Source organism: Buteo buteo, chromosome 10, assembly GCF_964188355.1.
Source record: "Buteo buteo chromosome 10, bButBut1.hap1.1, whole genome shotgun sequence".
Lineage (NCBI taxonomy): Eukaryota > Metazoa > Chordata > Aves > Accipitriformes > Accipitridae > Buteo > Buteo buteo.
In genome coordinates, this window is record NC_134180.1 from 20,455,687 (window position 1) to 20,474,576 (window position 18,890).

General features: G+C 35.0%; 1 protein-coding gene across 1 annotated transcript in view; it reads left to right on the forward strand.

The window, feature by feature from the left end:
• Window positions 1–18,890, forward strand: part of KCNT2 (potassium sodium-activated channel subfamily T member 2) — a 156,213-nt gene that overhangs the window by 51,851 nt on the left and 85,472 nt on the right. Inside the window, exons 6-9 of the mRNA XM_075038894.1 lie at window positions 160–219; window positions 4,446–4,520; window positions 5,025–5,108; window positions 5,853–5,947. Coding sequence (XP_074894995.1) covers window positions 160–219; window positions 4,446–4,520; window positions 5,025–5,108; window positions 5,853–5,947 — 314 coding nt within the window. The remainder of the gene's footprint in view (window positions 1–159; window positions 220–4,445; window positions 4,521–5,024; window positions 5,109–5,852; window positions 5,948–18,890) is intronic.

Consider the following 18,890-nt stretch of genomic DNA (forward strand, 5'->3'; position numbering starts at 1 on the left):
CCAAAACCTTGCCACACAAAGCCAATACAATGCTGTTAGCTGAGATGGTTTCAGAGAATGCATGGAAAAGCTGTTTATTATCTTTCACTTTTCATTGTAATGCTTAATGTCATGTATTCTTTAGAAGCTAGTATTAATACACATATTTTATCTCTTAAGGTTTCTGTGGCTTTAATAAGTCTCTTTGAAACTCTGCTGCTGAGTTATCTAAGCTATAAGGTAAGTACTTTTAGTTACTTTTAGGCATAATTACTCACAAAAAGTAACTGAGTTAAATGTTTCAATATAAAATTCATGTGCATGCATTTGTGCCCACACTGATGTACAAGCAGGAAGTTGAGAAAAACACATGTGCAGAGGACACCGTATTGTCACAGGCAGCCCTGTTCATGTTTCCCAAATTTATGAGCCAACACTAATACCTAGAGAGTGGAAGTCAGAAATTGAATTTCAGTTTTTTTCCATTGTCCACTGGCACTTTTTAATTTGAAAACACATTCTCAAAAGTGACCTTGATTTTTGGATACTGCTTTTTCAAGTGCAGTTTTATATGTCTATCCATAATGCGATGGACACGATTCTCATTGATGTCAAAGCTACTCAGTATCTATAACTCAAGTTTCAGGCCTCTAAAACTGCACACCAGAAAACTAGGCCAAGACAGTACCTTTTTTTTTTTTTTTTTTTTTAATTATGGATACCTACATACTTGTGTTATCCATATCTCTGATGCTATTGGAACATCTTTGCAAAATGCCTTGATATCATCTGGTGTGACTACAATATATTTTTGTATTTGCATTCTCCTTAAAAGTTATATTTTCCTAGTATTTTTATTCAGTTTTCTACATTACATTGTGTTATGTGCTATCCTAGTGAGTTTTAGGTGCTCTGCATTTTGAGTACCTTCAGGAGAAAAATACTAAAATAATTTATCAAAGTAAATATGAAAAGACTTCGCTTCTAAAGCTAAAAGTATCTTGGAGCATAATTTTTTTTTTTAAATTTTTGAATTACTGACATTCAGTAGCTATCAGAGCCACCACTGAAGTTGGAGAGTTGTACTTTAGTGTCCTTATCAAGTATGGCCTGAATGTTTTCCTTAGCGCCCAATAATGCTAAGAGGCTTAAAACTGTCTACTGTCTAAAAGTTATTCTTCTTAATCCTTGTAGCATATACTATTTAGGTGTTGGTGTTAGAAATGCAAATCAATTATAAGCAGAAACAATCAAAAATTAACACATCCAGTGCCAAAACAGTAAAGAGCAATCACAGTTTATACTGTTCCTGAGTTTATTGGGCAGCATTTTATCCCTATCCATTCTGCTTGTGGTCTGCATCAATTTCAGTGAGTACAGAAGATGAGAGAAACACCAGTGAGTCAGCTCCCATGAGAAGTTACTTATTAGTGTGCAATGGGTGTAAAGCTCTACTATCTTGATTTGCTGCATATACCTGTCACAGAAGTTGAGGCAATTTTATGATGGCTGTATATCCACTCCCCATAAGGGAATAAGAGTAATGTAAGGAAGAATAATAGTTCTGAAATGCACTTTGGCAATCCACCTGATGCAAACACCTCCTTCCCTCTGGCCCTGTCCTCTTAGTTACAATCTGGAAATGTCACAATAGAGCCATTTACCACAGTTTTACAGCAGTCTCAGGAAGCCAAGAAGGCTGGTATTTTGCCCACTGTAAGGCCTTTGTGCACAGCCAGGATGACCAGAAGAGTCTTGGTTCATGCAAAACTGTGACAGATTACTTATTTCATGCCACCATTTCCAAAGGTTTTACAATTTAGGCATAAGTCAGAGGACAAGCCAGGAAGAAAACAACAAGAAAAAGGTGATTGTGTTTGCATTTGTGCGCACATTGCTAGGATTTCACAAATAACCTGTAAAATAAGTAAAGCAGTCATTTAAGAGAATACTCCAAGGAATTTACCTTTCTGATACTTGGTTGATGACATACGGGAAATGATTCAACATGCAGAATAGTGAAGACATAATAGTATATCATGCTACTAGGATACAGTGAATTTGCATTTTTTATTGCTTTTATATGGGAGGAATGCAAAGAAGGTAGCACTGTATGACACTGCTGATCACTTGGATCCAAGAATGAATTGTTTACAATCTGCATTCTCACAGCTTAACCCATTACATGATGGTCTGCACTTGACCAAAATTCTGAAAGACGTCTACATTAGAAATTTTCATTGCCAAAACTCATCACAGACATCTGGCAATCCTACTGTATCACTGGCACACAGGCAGTCTTAGCTGCTTTTATCAGTACCATACATTCTCACTGCAAAAGGCAGTTTTGCAGAAGACATGATGCATTTGTATGTGGAAGCCAGAATCTTAGACCTGCACACATCACTAAGTACCTGGAGCACATCTGCACAGGCATTTTGCCTGAACAAGTAAATTACATGGCATTTCTTTTCTATAATGCAGAAAAGAAAGCTCTTAACATTAAAAATGAGGAAATTAGTGAAAAAGCAGAATGGGTCAGTTGGGAAAATCAAATTTTCTTTTGATTTTATTATTCCTACAAATAAAACCTCGGCTTACAGTCTCATAATTTCACTGTTTACAGGGCTGCTTATCACATGAAGTATTTAAAATCATTCAAGTATGTCTAACTCCCACCAATTACAATTACATGGAAGACAATAATCCCTGCCCCATAGGTACAATGGCTTCCAGATGTGAAAAGTTAAAAATAGAAAAAGAATTTTATATGCTATGGGGTTTGTATTTAATTTTCAGTGGTTATATCAGATGGTTATTTTAACAGGAAAGATTAATATGTCATTGCAACTGAAAATACAGTGCTGTACTGCAAATTCTTGTAATATTGCCATGACATATACTACATTGTTATTGCATTACCTATGATGGAGTCTTGATATACAGAGTTAGTAAAGCTGTAAGTCACTGAATTTTAAATACCTTCCTTTTTAAATGTATGGATTTTCATCGCAACATGTAATCATTCACAATCACTGTTCAGATGTGAAAAGAAGTAGTATTATCCCCATCCTGTAGCTAGCAGTAAGCAGATTAAAAGATCAGTACCACTTTCACTGAAATATGTGGGAAGACCTCTAATTTCATGTAAGCAAGATCAAGTGCCAAAAAGCCCTAAAATGTACTGAAGTGTTTGTGGCAGAAATACAGAACTTTGATATTGTAGTCCTAATTCAAATAGTAAGCACTAGATTGTCTTCTGTACTTCTGTCTCCAAAACAGTTGGGGAAGAGAAAATACCAAGTAAGGATAAAAGAAGATAAATGCAAAGGAGGGAAGGAACGACTCACTATAGAATACTACTGTCTTTCACTAGCTTAATTTCTTTCCTCTTTTTAATACTTATTTCTTAATAAGTTAATATATTAATAGCAGGATTAGAATTAATACAGAGAAATATCCAGACCTTTGTAACTAACATGCAGAGGCTAATAAAACAAGATTAAGAGAAAATGAACTGGTATTTTTTCTTTGGAAGATACAACATATTTGCATTCCTCTTTTGCTTTATATTTTGCCATGAAGTTCTATCAGAAGGATGTACTGAGAGTGGCTCATCATTCATAACAAACATTAGTAAGGACTATAGGGCAGTCACCTGGGCATAGAGGTAATCAAAACAGTTGATTTGATGGTAAAATCTTCTGAGCAGGGCATGTCCTTTGGATATATGTCTCTGCAACTCTTAAAAGACAATAAGCATTAAGATAAGAAAAACTTGGGCACAGTCAAAAGCTAAAGCATTGTAATGCAGGATTTTAAAGACTTAGAGGTTTCTAAGAGAAAGAAGCAGAAGTGGTTGCAGATAAAAGAATTTGCCAGCAGGTAGTCCGTTGCCTGTATGAAGAGTCACTCCTTGTCTACGTGTAAGTGTGCATGTAAAAATAAAAGTAAACTAACCTCTGAAGAATGAAAAAGCAGAGATAAGTTGTATCTGTATGATTCCAAGGTACCTAAAAATGCAAAGAAGAAAACAGGAGCATATTATTCTCTGAAGAAAAAGAAAACGTAATTGAACAAAGCTCTTCATTAGCTGAGAGAATGAGTTCACTAGTTAATGCAATTAGAATTCTTTTTTTAAGCTGTCTTATTAACTATGTCATAGCAGGGAAATAATATATGGTCATATGGAAACAGAGATCTGCTCTAGTAAAAATACAGATTTAAAAGTATATATTTTTGCCTGTGAGGCACATTATGATAAACAGTAAGAAAAATAGGCCAGAGTGACTTATATTCTATATTCACATTTGACATATGTGTTTAAATTTGAGATGAATGATCTTCCTGAAATTCAGCTAGTGGGAGAGACTCCATATGTGGCATTGGAATATCACATATATTTTTCATCAGAACTATATGTAAGCCTACTGTGACATGGTGGTTTTTTTTCCTTTTCTTTGAAGGGAAATATCTGGGAACAAATTCTGAGAATACCCTTTCTCCTGGAAATAATTAATGCTGTCCCTTTCATCATCACGGTAAACATGTTTGAATTAATACATTTGCACATTGCATTTTTATAGCTGCAAAAATACTCTTAATTTTTATTCAAGTAAATTTGAATCTTATGTGGATAAGAAATTTGTGCCTGTGGGAACAGAAATTCATCAACAACAAGAAGATGGTTTGCTACTTTAAGGAAGTAATAATACAGATCACTTTCCCCTTTCTCCCCGGTAGGGGACAAACAAAACCAAACCCTTGTAACTCAAACTACAGCACAATCAATAAAATAAACCAGCTAGATATAAAAATCTAAGAATCTCTGGTGTCTGCACAGAAAACTGACTGTCCTTATTTTATCAAATTATCTTACATACGGTTAATCACAAAGGAAGAAAAAATGTTATTTAAAGCCATATCTCACACTAGTAACACATTAATAATAAGTATTTTTCCCAAGTGTTTCACTGCTGCTTGAATAGAAAAGCTCTATTCTTGACTAGAAAAGCTTTTAATGAATTTGTTAATTTTTCTTTCAGATTTTCTGGCCAGTCCTAAGAAACCTGTTTATTCCTGTATTTTTAAATTGTTGGCTGGCAAAGCATGCTTTAGAGAATATGATTGTAAGTATGACAAAGGAAATAACTATTTTAGAGTTTCTATTTTTTTAGTATATTGTCTTTAGTGGGATTTTGGCAGCACAGTCCACTGTGAACTTTAAGAGGAAGCTAACCAGATCTGTATTTAGGTTATAGAAATGGTCAAGCATTACTAAACTGCTTTCTGCATCAAAATTAAGATATCAAGTTGTCACAACCCGGGCTGGACAGACCAGGGAGTTGCATTGAATTCGGAATTCCCTTGGGCTAAATTAAGGTGAAATGACACCAGACGAGCAGTTAAACATTTTACTCATGACAGAAGTAACCTGAACTTGGGAGGCATAACAGTAGGTGGCAGGGTTTCTCACAGCAGGATTTGGCATGGAACTAAACTATTCCAGTGCCAATAAGGGAAAGTTGGAATGGCTGGTTCTTTTGCTACTCTTCCATTCATACATAATTGCAGGGAACTCAACTGCTATGCCTTAATTGGTCCTTGCAGCCTGTAATTTTTAAGCTAGACATGAGCAGACAGACCTTAAAGCAGCTTGCAATAGTATCAGAATTGTGCCAAGTTGAACAAAGAACTAGTTAAATAATCACAGTATCACAGCTGGCTCTTTTGCACCCTTCTATATGATCAGCAAATTCTAAGTGCATTTGAATGACTGCATTTTATCAGGGCACTATATAATTCCTCTATAGAATCAGCTCATGCCTTATTAATTCAAAACTAAAAATAACACCTATTTTCCATTAATACAGAATGATCTTCACAGAGCCATCCAACGCACGCAATCTGCAATGTTTAACCAAGTCCTTATTTTAATATCCACCTTACTATGTCTTATCTTCACTTGGTAAGTGGCCAAACCCCTTTTTTATTACGTATAAATAGTAAAATTAGATTTATTATATATAAATACTCCCCCCGTTTTTATTATATATATTAGCTTTTCTTCCTTTACTACATGGTGATAAAACAGGCATTATGGAAATCATGCATTGAAATAAAAAGAGTAATATACTTGCAGTGAAAGTGTTAACTAGCACCTGGTACTGGTACCAGGGTCCTGATACACTGGGTTTGGAAACAGAATGTGCATGCATGGGAAAGGGAGTCATTCTTACTCTAAGGAAGGAAATGCAGATGATGCAAAAACACAGGAGAAAGGACTGGGGGATAATTTACGTATGTACCAAGAGTGCAATCTCAGCAGAAAAGTCACTCAAATTTGAAGAGTACCAACAGAAGTACCCATACTAAGGTCACCTTCCTCTGACTGGTGGGACAGAAAGAAAAATATGCAAGATCCCAGCCTTACCACTCTGATGACCCAAGTCAGGTTCCCATAAGGAGTACAAGGGGACAGCTGTAAATAATCTCAATTACAGGAAGTGTAGATTTTATAATCTAGTTTAAAGAAAGTAGTGGATGGTAGGTTCAAACAACCAAAATGTGTTACTTTGAAGAACTTTTTACTGCAAAACCTTGAAAACTTAAATTTACAGGAGTTTGGGAAACACAGAGAAAAATCTGTTGAGGGCATTAAATATAAACATACTTGATTAATGAAATTCATGACCTGCAGATTATTGGAGGCTAGGAAAAGATCCACAGGAAACACCACTTGATTGCCCCATTTTTATACTATGCCTTAAGGATGTGCTGTTGACCAGAGCTGGAGACAGATAAAAGTAGACTACATGAGTCTTTGGTATTACCAAGGATGGTCATGCTTCTATTTGTATAAATGGATAGTGGTTATAATGTAGCTTGGTAGCTTACTTAACATACAAAATTTTCTCAGGAGTACTGCCTGAGAAGTGTCATATACGGAAAAAAAAGTAGAGGAGGAATGTGTGTGTTACAAGACAGCATGAAAGGGGGCAGTGAACAGAGAAGATGACTCTGTGTGGAAAGGCTAAATCACCTGTATTTATTTTGCCAGACAGGGTGCCTTTGGGTCAGCACGCTGATAAAGTTTGGTCTGTCATTTTGGAGATGGTGATCTGATTTGCTCTTACTGTATTTCTCTAGCTTGGTTTTCTGATAGCCACTATTATGTGCTGCCTAACCTTTTTGGTAATAACAGCGTAAAATAACACATGGCCTTTTCCAGTCTTGTCCTTCTCTATCCTTTTTTCAAGAAGAGGAGTTTGTTCTAGCCAGTGGCTAAACAAATGGTCCAATTTTACCCTTTGTCTTATGGCCACACAACTGCATAATGACAAATGCTGCCAGGTCTAAACAGTAATGAATTTTTGTGAGATTAAATTTCCTATTGAATATTATGGCCCTTTAAGAGAAAATTTTATATAAATAAGGACTACAATACTTGAACCAGAATGCATAAAATTCTACCACTGTAGCACTTGGACATTTTTAATTGGCTCTAATTTTGCTTTTTAACTTTTTGCAATACAACACGCTCTTGAGTAAATATGCCTTCACCTTTTTTACTAACCTACTTCAATATTTTACTGAACTGCTGAACAAAATATGTATCCAGTTCTCACTGAAGTAAACTAGTGACAAGAATGTTTCCTAAGAACTCACTGTGATGATCCCTGGTTGAATAAGGTATAGAAGCTGCAGCTAAACAGAACATCATGCTCACCACCAGACGTTTTGATAACTGACGGTAAAATATGCAGTAAATGGCAAGCTCACCTCCAGCAATTATGTCTGGTCTCAACAGCCGCAAATACCAGGTCATTATAGATCATTATATACTGACCTAGTATTGACCCTGCTAGACTGCAAAATAAGTTAAATAGGATGAAAACACCCAGTAATGTAATAACTAAGGAAATGAAGCACTTTTGAAATTACTAGGAATAGTTGTTCAAGCATCTGAAGCTTGCCTAAGACTTGAGTTCTGTTTAGCCAATTGTTACTATTTCTTATATGAACACACATAGTGGCATTTTTACACTTTTTTTACCCATCTACGTATGATTTTAAATTACAGAGCATATTTTTAATATATCTAAAAAATTATCTATAAACAATCAATTAACTTAATGTCTTTGATTCTGTTACATCTGTGGTGAATCTGAGACAGCGTTTCATTTTAAGAGGCATCATTTTAAGCTTACATGAGTTTCTTCATGCTGAAAGAGGAGCAAAGTCCATTTCTGGAATCTGTCCACTTAAGGGTGGCTTTCACCAGGCTGATCTTTCACATTTTCTGCAACAGCTGGCAGTAACCAAGTGTATTCCCCCAAACACATATGAGAGCTAGCACTATACTTATCCATACATGTAATGGAGCACAATACAAAAAAAAATTTGAGCTAGCACTAGTCTGTTTTCATAACCATGTTTTGGTTACATTTAGAGATACTGCCTTTGTCCACGAAGTACCATAGCTTCAGTAATGTAAAATTAATAAGCCTAGATTAGTAGCTTGAATACAGTGCTTACAGTTTCAGAGCACTTTCCCCTTAGAGTATATTCAGTAGCACGGGGACATGCTCATGGTGTGCTTTTGGTGCCACTGTGCTACCTGTAAGGTTAATGAGATAATGACTTTCAGGCACTGTATGGATTCAATTGTAACACCACAGCCCTTCTTAGTTCCTGGTTGACAGGCTTGCTTTTACTATCTACTTCAATAGGAACATTGGCTTCTCAGCACTTCAGAAGTCAATGTAACTTTACAACACAGGGTTCTGTTCAAAACCATGCTTTTTTATCAGACACATAGAAAGAGGTGTCACATAGCTTTGTATGGGGATTACACCATTGTCAACCATTTTATAAGAAGTCCAAGATGGTATGAATGGAGCCCAGAAGACTCCTCTTTCTACTTCCATTTTTTACTAGTTCAGTTAGACTGGTGCACTGAGAAAGTGCAGCAAAAGTGCTTTCTTACTGCTTCAGGTGAGACTGAAACCTTTTGTAAGTCTTCTGATGGTCATTTCTGTGAGAAAGTTTAAAACAAATAAATGCTGAAGCATAACTAGTTTCCAGCGATTAGTTCATATACAAAAGATATGCTCCTTAATCAATTTTTCAGAATTTTGGGTACATTTTTAACATATTTAAGAGTAGGTTTTTGCCAAGGTGCGACAGAGATGCTTTCTTTACTTCCTTGTGCAATAACAGAAACCTGTAGTTCTGTACAGAGTACAAAATAGCTGGATATGTACAAGGATACTGGAGCTGACATGTCTCCATAGATAATTATGGAAGTACAATTTTGCTGCAGAATGTATATTATAGCAACCTTTCTGAAAGCTCATGTGTTTACAGAGTAAGAAGATATTTATATCAGAAGATACTTATGTCTGATCTTTGTATGGGTGCAAGTTCAGTGAGCAGGAATGTGCCTCTGCCATCTGTGTCTAGCCAGAGCTGAAATTACACTCTCTCAAATGCGGAGCAACTGTTCAGTCCCAGTCACTTAGAAGTGCCTTAGCACACCCAGGACCCTGGGGAAGGACCTGGCTAGACCTCCCAGTTTCCCAGTGGTTTACAATGGAGGGAGAAAATTTGGTGTATCTAAGCCCAGTACACTTTTACTTGTTCTTCTAGTGTGTAGACAACAGCATTGCATTTGTTATCATTTGAGTGGTCGTCTCTCTCCACAGACATTTACTTTAAAGATCAGTTTGAGGGATCTGTGTTATGTAAAACAGCTGCAAGAAAATGGCATATTTATAGAAAACATTTTTAAAAATTTATAAATGTATAGAAGAAACTCTTCCTCATCAACTTTGCTCCTGTCTGCATATAATAAGTATTTTCAAAATAAATTCTACCATAGCTAGCAGAAAAACCACAGAAAATTAATTAAATTCTGCCTCATGCATCATCAGCAAACCCATCAGTTACATCTCTACAACAGAATCTTATAAGTGGTGTTTACACATATAGAAGCATTCCAACTTATGTCTTATAACTCAGGCATAAGCTTTCAGATGAAAAGTTAAAAAAAAAATGTTTACAGCTAATTGGCTAATCTCACAATTTTTAGATACCATTATTCAGGCTGTCCTTTGCATTGAGAATATAGTGGGAGTAGGCTCCTTTTGTATTTTTGTATACAGTTGACAATTATTACAGAAGAAACAGTAATCACATAATAAAATTTTTGCTCTATTCCACTGTGATTTTTGATTATAATTGTTTAAGGATCTGAGCATAGAACTCATTTGCAGATCAGTAAACTCATAAGACCAACTCCATGTATCTGTGGTTTACAGATTACATACAAGGACTTTTTTTCTTTTTTCTGATTTCAAAGACAGATTAGGCTATCCCATAATTTTTTTTTTCTTAAATACCTCAGTGGCTTCCTATCCAGAGCAACTGTACATATACTAAAAGATGTGTACTCCTTTATGACAGACTGTTCAGTAGTTAATAATTATACAGTTGTAGTGAAAGTTACAGACCTAGTTAAAATGTACGTTGTGTCATTTAGCTAATGGATGTTTGCACTTGTTTGTCAGATGGAATACTAATTATTTCTGTAAACTGTACAAGAAGACAAATAACAGTGAATGACTATTTCAGGCGTCATTCTGTGACACAGTGAATCATCTATTAAGACTTATTTTGCTTTTTAAATCAGTGTTAGTCATGTATCACCAGTGTAGAATTATTAGCTTGTGAAAAAGGTGGCTACAAACTGAGATGGGCATTTATTTTTTTCATACTGAAGACTAAGAAGCCTGCACAAACTTTGCTTATGTCTTCATTGAAAGCTCACTGAGGTCAATCTTAATATTTTTTACCCTTCAGTGCTTTCAACATCAGAAAATTAGGATGTTTTCACACACTGACTTACAGAATAAATGTGGTATGCCAGTACTGTAGCCTCAATATCAATTACACATCAAAATTCTCATCTGGAGGAAACAGTATAAGTTGCTTGTAAGAATGAAAACAAATCTAGACAATGACCTAGTCCAAACAAGACAAATCAAGACCTTCAGATTTGGAATACTATGTTACAGAAAAAACCCAACCAAACAAAAAAGGATTAATCCCATGTGATGTTACAGAAAATAAGGCATCTCAATGCTCCAGTTCTCTTTATTATCAATAAGTAGAGACAAACACCTTAGAGGCCAATGCAGATCTGAAGGGAACTAAATCACCACATGGAGGTCTGTGCTTCTCTGCCCTTCTGTGTTGATTATATCAGGAGCCTACAATGGCAGTTCTCCAAGAGCAAAGCCTAGCATTAAGTAGGATGAACTTGAAGAATGTTGGTGGATTATGTAATGTAGAATAAAATGTGTTTTTTTGGGTCTACAGTTCTTTCTGTGACTTTATGTTTTGTTGTACAGTACTCTCCGTGCTCGGGCCCAATCTCCCAGACAGATTTTCTGCATTCAAAAATAGCACAAAATTAAACTGTAATTCTGTCATTTAGTTTGATCAAATACAATGATTCTAAAGTGGTAAAGCACATGAAGTCTCAGGATCTAACAGACTAAACAGGAGTTGCAGAATTTACATCCCAGAATATTATAGAACATTAATGGAAAGTTCTAAGTAACTGTAAATAACACAAAATAAATTATTCAACTATTAAAGGAATCCCACAAAGTATTAAAATAATAGCGGTTGTGCTTTTGTTTCTCTGAAATAAAGCAGATGTGTCAGGAACTTGCTTGTTTCAAACAAAGGATCTCTATTTTCTGTTTTGAAATATTCCGATGTAGTACTCTCCAAACATAAACAAATAGATCTTGAAGTAGGACAGGTAGCATGTGTAGTACCTTCCAAGTCCATCATACCAACTTCCACCCTACCCTTGTCCTGCTTCTCGATTGCTGAAGTCAGGGCAGCATGTATGGGTAGTTTTTCTGTGAGTGTATACAATTAGAACTGAGGTCTACTTCAGACACTACCTTAACACTTCCTTAAGAGATAGAACAATAAAAACGTTGTGCAGCCTCTGGAAGGTCAATAACAAAACATTTCTTAAAATATCCGCTTGTTATTTGTGAACAAATAATCTATACATTAAATTAGGGTTTATCTGAAATATTGCCTTCTGGGAAGAACTGTGTGCATGAACACAAGGACAACATTTTCATCAGCTTTGGTAGGAGAAAAACATATTGCATACAGAGTTTATCTTTTCTTAGGCATAGAAATTTATAAGGTGGCTTTGCTAAAATCTGCTATATAAGAGGCATGTGAAAACAGAGTGTTGCCACAAATAGTTGTCAATATAGATTATTTAAATGAAACACAAATTCAGATAAAACTTGTACTATTTCTAATGGAATATGGACTTAGGGGATGGGCCACACCTTTTTCACCTTTGCTAGCACTGGGGATCATTTGCTTACAAGCCTTTGAGAAGGCTTGATGAGAAAATGTAATGAAAAATTATAACTACAAAATGTAATAAAACCCCCAACTTGTTTGTTGGATTAATACCTTTGCTTCTTTTCATGCAATTATTGTATTGTGACAACACAGAAATGTTACCATATATGGATTTATTCTGTTTTCTTTTTTTTCCTTTGGTTGATAGTGTGGTATTTGTCATAATACATTTTTTAAAATACTTTTACATATTTAAGTTCAAGAGTTCAGATCTTAAAAAAGCATATGGGTGATCAGGGCTGTTAAAGAGTGCTGCTTAAAGAGTATAGGATAAAGACTTACTTATGCTACTGAAAAACTGGTTAATTGTTTGTGAAAGGCAGAACAGAAATCGTGTTTATTATAGGGAGAGCAGAAGTATGGAAGCCCAATCAGAAGTCTTTTTGGCTACACATCAAACGTGGTTTCTATGGAAACCTAGATAATTATACACTGATTTTCATGCTATTTTAGTTATTAATTTGGTAGTGACATAGTATTTCCTTTGTTAGTCTTTCCATATATTTCTACATAGTTATTTCTAAAATAATTAGGTCAGCATCTTTCCCATGCAACACACAGGGAACTCTTTGTGCAAATGATGTAATGGAACATTTAAAACTAGACACAGAGACCAGTGAAATTAATAATAATCTGAATAGCCTATTTACTGTGGTCCCTGGAACAAAGTCATAAAGGTTAGAGAGTTCAATCCAAATTATCTTCTGAGTGTGAGAGAGACATTTGTAGTCAACTTGTCTTGTGAAAATAAAAAATAATTGGAAAGACTAAATGGTAGCTCAGCTGCTTCACAAAGCCTCTGTAAAGTGGAGTGTCAACAACAGATTATTTATAAGCAAATCCTATTTTTTTAAATATGTAGGGAAATATTAAATTAAGGAAGTAAACAATATGAATGAGAGATTTCTGTTGTTTATTGCACCATGAAAGATGGGTTGGGGCTTCAGGTACTTGTGATCTTTTCAAGTTAGAATCAAAGTTTTGCTGATTTTCTAGCACAGGTTGCAGATCATTTATTAACCTGAAAATCAGTAGTTCCAAACTTAATTTAGATAAAGGTGGGCAAAGTTAAATTTGAATAAATTTGAAAGACAAAATAAACTTATCCACATTTTTTGTTCTCTATTGTTGTACTGCACGATATTTTAATATTTTGAATGGTATTTAACTCTATGTTATAGGTCAGGTAAATCGTCCTTCAACAATTAATCAATGGCAATTTCACAGTCTAGTAGTGTGGTGTTGTTTAAATCATTATTTTTAATTGACACTAGAAAGAATTTTCAGCATGGCCTGCAAGACTTTTACTCTTGGTGAGAGTTAGACATTAAATTACTTTCCATTCTGAAAGTTCCAGCCTCTTTCCTGTGAATCATTTGTGATTATTCTCTTCTAATAATTTTTTTCTGCTATGTGAAGGTACTGTAAATTCAGTAATTAGAATACACATACTTAAGCAAAGTGTAAAAATAGATTCAAAGCCAAACTCCTGCCCAAGAAGGAGAGAAAATGTCTGTCAGGTTCTTTCCCAATATTTTCCCCAATAAGTTTCATGTGATGTAAAAATGTCTCTTAGATAGCAATAGCTGCTAATATTTACAATAATCTGGACAACTTTTCATTAAAGATGCATTGAGAATATTTGGGAGGGATACACAATATTTTGCAAAACATTACGCACTCTGAGTATGCTATTGGGAGAACAATTTTTCAGCTTTTATTATCATGACATCTTGTAATACAGTAATAATATTACCAGATACCATCATAAGCAAAGGTTGTTCTGGCAGCAAAGACCAATTACCATTAGGTAAGGTGGAAAAAAAGGAAATTATTTTGAGTCATGTAACATTTGGACTGTTAGAAATACAATTCTAAAAGACTGCATCTCCATAGCATCCGTTTGTTAGCAATCATATTTTGAATTTTGTGGGAGATAAATAAAATCAAGCTATTGCTAATATTAACTAATTATGGCTTGCCAACACATGTAAAGCAACACATAAAATTCCTCAAAGTTAATCTAAATGCAGTCCTGTCCTTCTTGTTTTGCAGGAACATAGCATAACATAGAATGACTATAAGGAATATGTAAAGTCTTAGTAAAATTAAAAATTAAATTAGCAAAGCCTGCTTTAGTTTTCTGTGTCACACTGATGTACATAAGGACAGAACTGGGGCCACAACATATAATTCCATAATTGTCATGTGAACCCCTTGACATAATGAAGGGGGATTTGGTGAAAATCTAGAAGTGACTACCCAAAGAGCAAAGGCAAATCAGGAATGTCAAACAGAAATAGAATGCCATATTCCATTACCAAAAATCAACTACCATATTTTAATATGCGCAATATGCATTTGAGATACGTATATCTTCAAAAGTATCCGCACTTGAAAAAGATCCACAGAAAAAATGCAGTCAGAGAAAAGGTTTTGGGGATTAAGAGATAGGGAGCAATGGAGATAAATACAACAGGCATGCAAGGGCATGCAAATTGTTAGGATGTGGGTTCTTTAATAAGCTTTCCATTGGTTTATAAGCACACATGCACACATACACCTGCTGCTGAATCACAGGCTTGTAAGTAGATATCTTGTGTGAAAATGTAAATATTACATATGCAAAATATGCATGTTACCTTCAGAACAGGGGTGATAAGAATAACTTTGATAAAATAAAATAGTAGAATACAAGTCGATCTGGAATACAACCAGAGACTGCAGGTTGTGAAATACTGTATCATGATACTGGTAAAAGGAATCTTATGTTTTGCTTTGGTTTTGGGAGGACTTCAATAAAAGCAGGTAAAGTTCCCCTTAAGGGAACTTAAGGGGCAATTTGATACATAAAATAAGTGTTTAAAACCTCTGTCTTCCATCTCTGTCATTACAGGAAGGCATTACATTTCACATGCTTTGTTTTATCTTTGCAGTAAAAAGAAAAAGCTGATACTCACATGCTGTCTTTGAGAATGTTATATCATTTTAAACAGTAGCAAATAGAATGCCATGTGTAACAATGGATGACTAACTATGTTGAGGATGTTATTTCACCATTTAAAATTCAATGCCTGGCAGCAAACCATCATCACTCACGATTCCTGGCTCAAAAATGAAGTTGTCATTAGCATGCAGACTTTAAAAAAAAAAAAAAAGATAGCTTTCATTGACTGATTCATTAGGCTGACAAAACTATTTTACTTCACTACGATTTGGTGTTTATGGTGGTTTATGCTAACACATTTAACTGTATTATTAGATGCCATCAGTTATTCTGGTTCTCTGATGAGCAGTAACTCATTATGCTGATTTGTGATCGGCGTAACTCTTTAGTGATTTGTTCACTTTTATTGTCTGTTTCATATTCCAGCTGTATTTTAAGGGTGTGAAGTTTAGCAAAGTTCATATTTCTCAAATCAGGAAGTGAAGAGTTAAAACAGAAGTTGATACAACTTTGGCCGTACTAACAGAAGCTGGCACCAGCCACCAGGAATTATTCACTCACACCCTGTTTGTATTGGGCATAACTTTATGGAATACTGAAAGGATATCTCAAAGTCTTTGGCAGAGCTAGGGATGTGATATGAGCTGACCTAAAAAGAAGACAGATTTTAGTGCATTTACAATGAATTTTAAAAGAAAAAAAATCTCCATTTTTCTCTTCTGTATACTTGGTATTCCATTAAAAATTACTATAATGTTTAGACAGATGTTTTTCAAACAGGTGAAACTAGACAGGTAGACAATCATCCAAACATAGTATCATATTTGGGTGATAAATACATGCAAAAGTTAAATGTTCATGGATTCCTCTAACTCATCTGTGTGTGATATTCTTTCCTTTAGCAACAGGGGCTCCATCCCCCATGCCAGAGCTGTCACATGCCAAAATCACTTACTGAGCTTAAATAAAGGAAGTAAAGAATTAAAAGTATGATTCACTACAAAAATGTTACTTGTAAACTCAATCTCTGATAATTGCTTGTGAACTTCAACAAGAGTCTTTACCAAAACATACAGGTCTGTCAATTGTTTGACCTAGTCACAACAATTAAATGTCAGCTTGATATCAGAGAGTGTTAAAGATTAATCTCTAAATGGTATCTCATCTCCAATAAATTTGTATTTCTAGCACTGTTAGCAGATATCGCTGTCCCCCCCAAAGTAGAAGTCTGTAAATAAAGACCCTTTAGGGTATAATACAAATAAAGAGCTCTCTGATTAATGAGTTCTGTACTTCCATTGGCAATTAAAACCTTCTCCTAAAAATAAGTTAAAAATAGTAAATTATATTGAGTTTTGTTATCTCTCAACCTCTGTAAAATATCTAACTGTATACTTATAAAGGAACTCAAACGTAAGCTTAAAGTTGAATGTATGCTTCCATTCTTTGCAAAAACACAGCTATATTTTTTATGTTTGTGGAAATTGTACATTTCTGCAATATATATGAAAAATTATATATACTGTATATTAGGGTGGAAGTGCCTGAGTCACAGCAATAAGGAAGAAGAAATAATTGGTATTCATTTAGTAAACACTTAAGTACAAACCGTGGGTTGACTTTGCAGACTGAAAACTTAACAACAGGCATGAAATCAAATTGTCAGCTCCTTTGGGCACAGAGTACCGTACGTAATTACATTCCACAGCAAAGCCGTATTTTTACAAATGTATTACAAAAGGAGTAGGAGATCATGTAAGGGATGAGGCTATTTAAAGGTATCCAATACTTTATGGTCTCCTATAATTGCATGCATTCTACTGCTTAGCTTAACTCTACAGTGTAAGAACAGAACGCTTCATGGCATTCCAATAAACTTTTGAATTACCGTTTCATATTTTCAGGACCTCTATTATTACTGGCTTACATTTATGACAAACCTTAGTCAACTGCTGAGAATGAGCACTTAATTTGAGTACTTAATGAGTACTTAATTTGCTTTTCAGTTTACAGTGTGTTGATATCAACAAATTAAATACAGTCCTATATTTTGCAAGTTTATCGTTAGTGATGAGCACTGAAAACAAAGTAAATGTAAATATTTTATGCAAAGAAGTTCAAAATAAAATTACTGAGGAGAGGGCACAGCTACATGTGGGTATGTATGTACTTTTACTAGAATTGGATAAATATGGCAAAAAAGAATGATTGTGAGTCATGTTTCAACTGTACTTCACTCAATCTCTTTGTTCACTTTGCTAATATTCTAAAACAAAAAAAGAAAAAAAAATGCAGAAAATAAAGATTCAGCCAACTTTAAGGCAAATGTGAAATACTTAATCTTAAATATTCAGAGTAGAAGTCTAATTCTATGGCCTGTAGTGAGTATGTAGTAATCTTACTGAATATTCTCCATGGGCTAAGCAATCAAGGGGAAAATATGCCAGACAAAACATAGCAGAGACTAACTACATAGTGTGCTGTCAGTCCTGGTAGTCATGGTGATCTTCTTTCTTCTCCTCCCCTGCCTTCATCTTTCCACTATTATGATCATTAATCCCATACTATTTTGCTGTCTACTTGAATGAGCTCATCTCTTCACTCATGTGTCTTGTTTTTTGGTCATCCTGATACAACCTGTGCTCTTTCTTTAAATAATGAATATTATCAACTACGCTATTTTGAGAACGTAGCTTGTTGGGATTTCATCATAAACCATCATAAACATACCTGTGATTGTTAAACAGTCACACCTCACACTTCAGAGTAATCCTGGGAGGTTTTGAATTTCACTGATTTTTAGGAAGAGTTTTATGCATAGATCCATTTGAATTCTAGCCAAAGAAATTACCAGACTTGAAGGTTTTTCTTCACGCAAACACATGGTCAAAATGGGTGGTCCAAAGAAGAAAACTCAGATGGAATTCATAAAAACTTCTATGACTTTCAGGAAACCCTTTAGCTATTGTAAAGTTCAGGCTTTTCCACTCAACTAAAACATTTCAGTGAAAACACCATCAGGACTCCACCAGTGTTAACAATAGTGAAGAGCAGGAGTAGAATGGTGATGAAATCATGGAGCTTGCTGATCAAACCAAACAAGACACAGACAGTCCAAGTTATCTAAGTCCTCTGGCTCATAGCTAGAAGAATTGCTAGGTTTCCAGGCAGAAACTCAAACCATAAAGGAGCCTAATTCTGTAATATATGATGTAATATATGTTGTTTTTATCTCCTAGCAGTTAACCTCCTATAATTTTCACCCCACTAGACAACCTCTATTTAACATTTGCCCCCTTTCAGCTATTTGGGCAAATGTAAGCATTAAGCCTGGTGCTTAATTATATCTTGTTCACAGGCCAGTTGTTTCCCTGGTCATTGCCCAAACAAGTTCTCTCTAGCTAAGACAGTAGGTCATCAAGGAGACAACTCTGAAGTAAAAATACCTTTCCAGGAGGAACACAAACGAGAAAAAAGTATTTATGTGGCACACTTT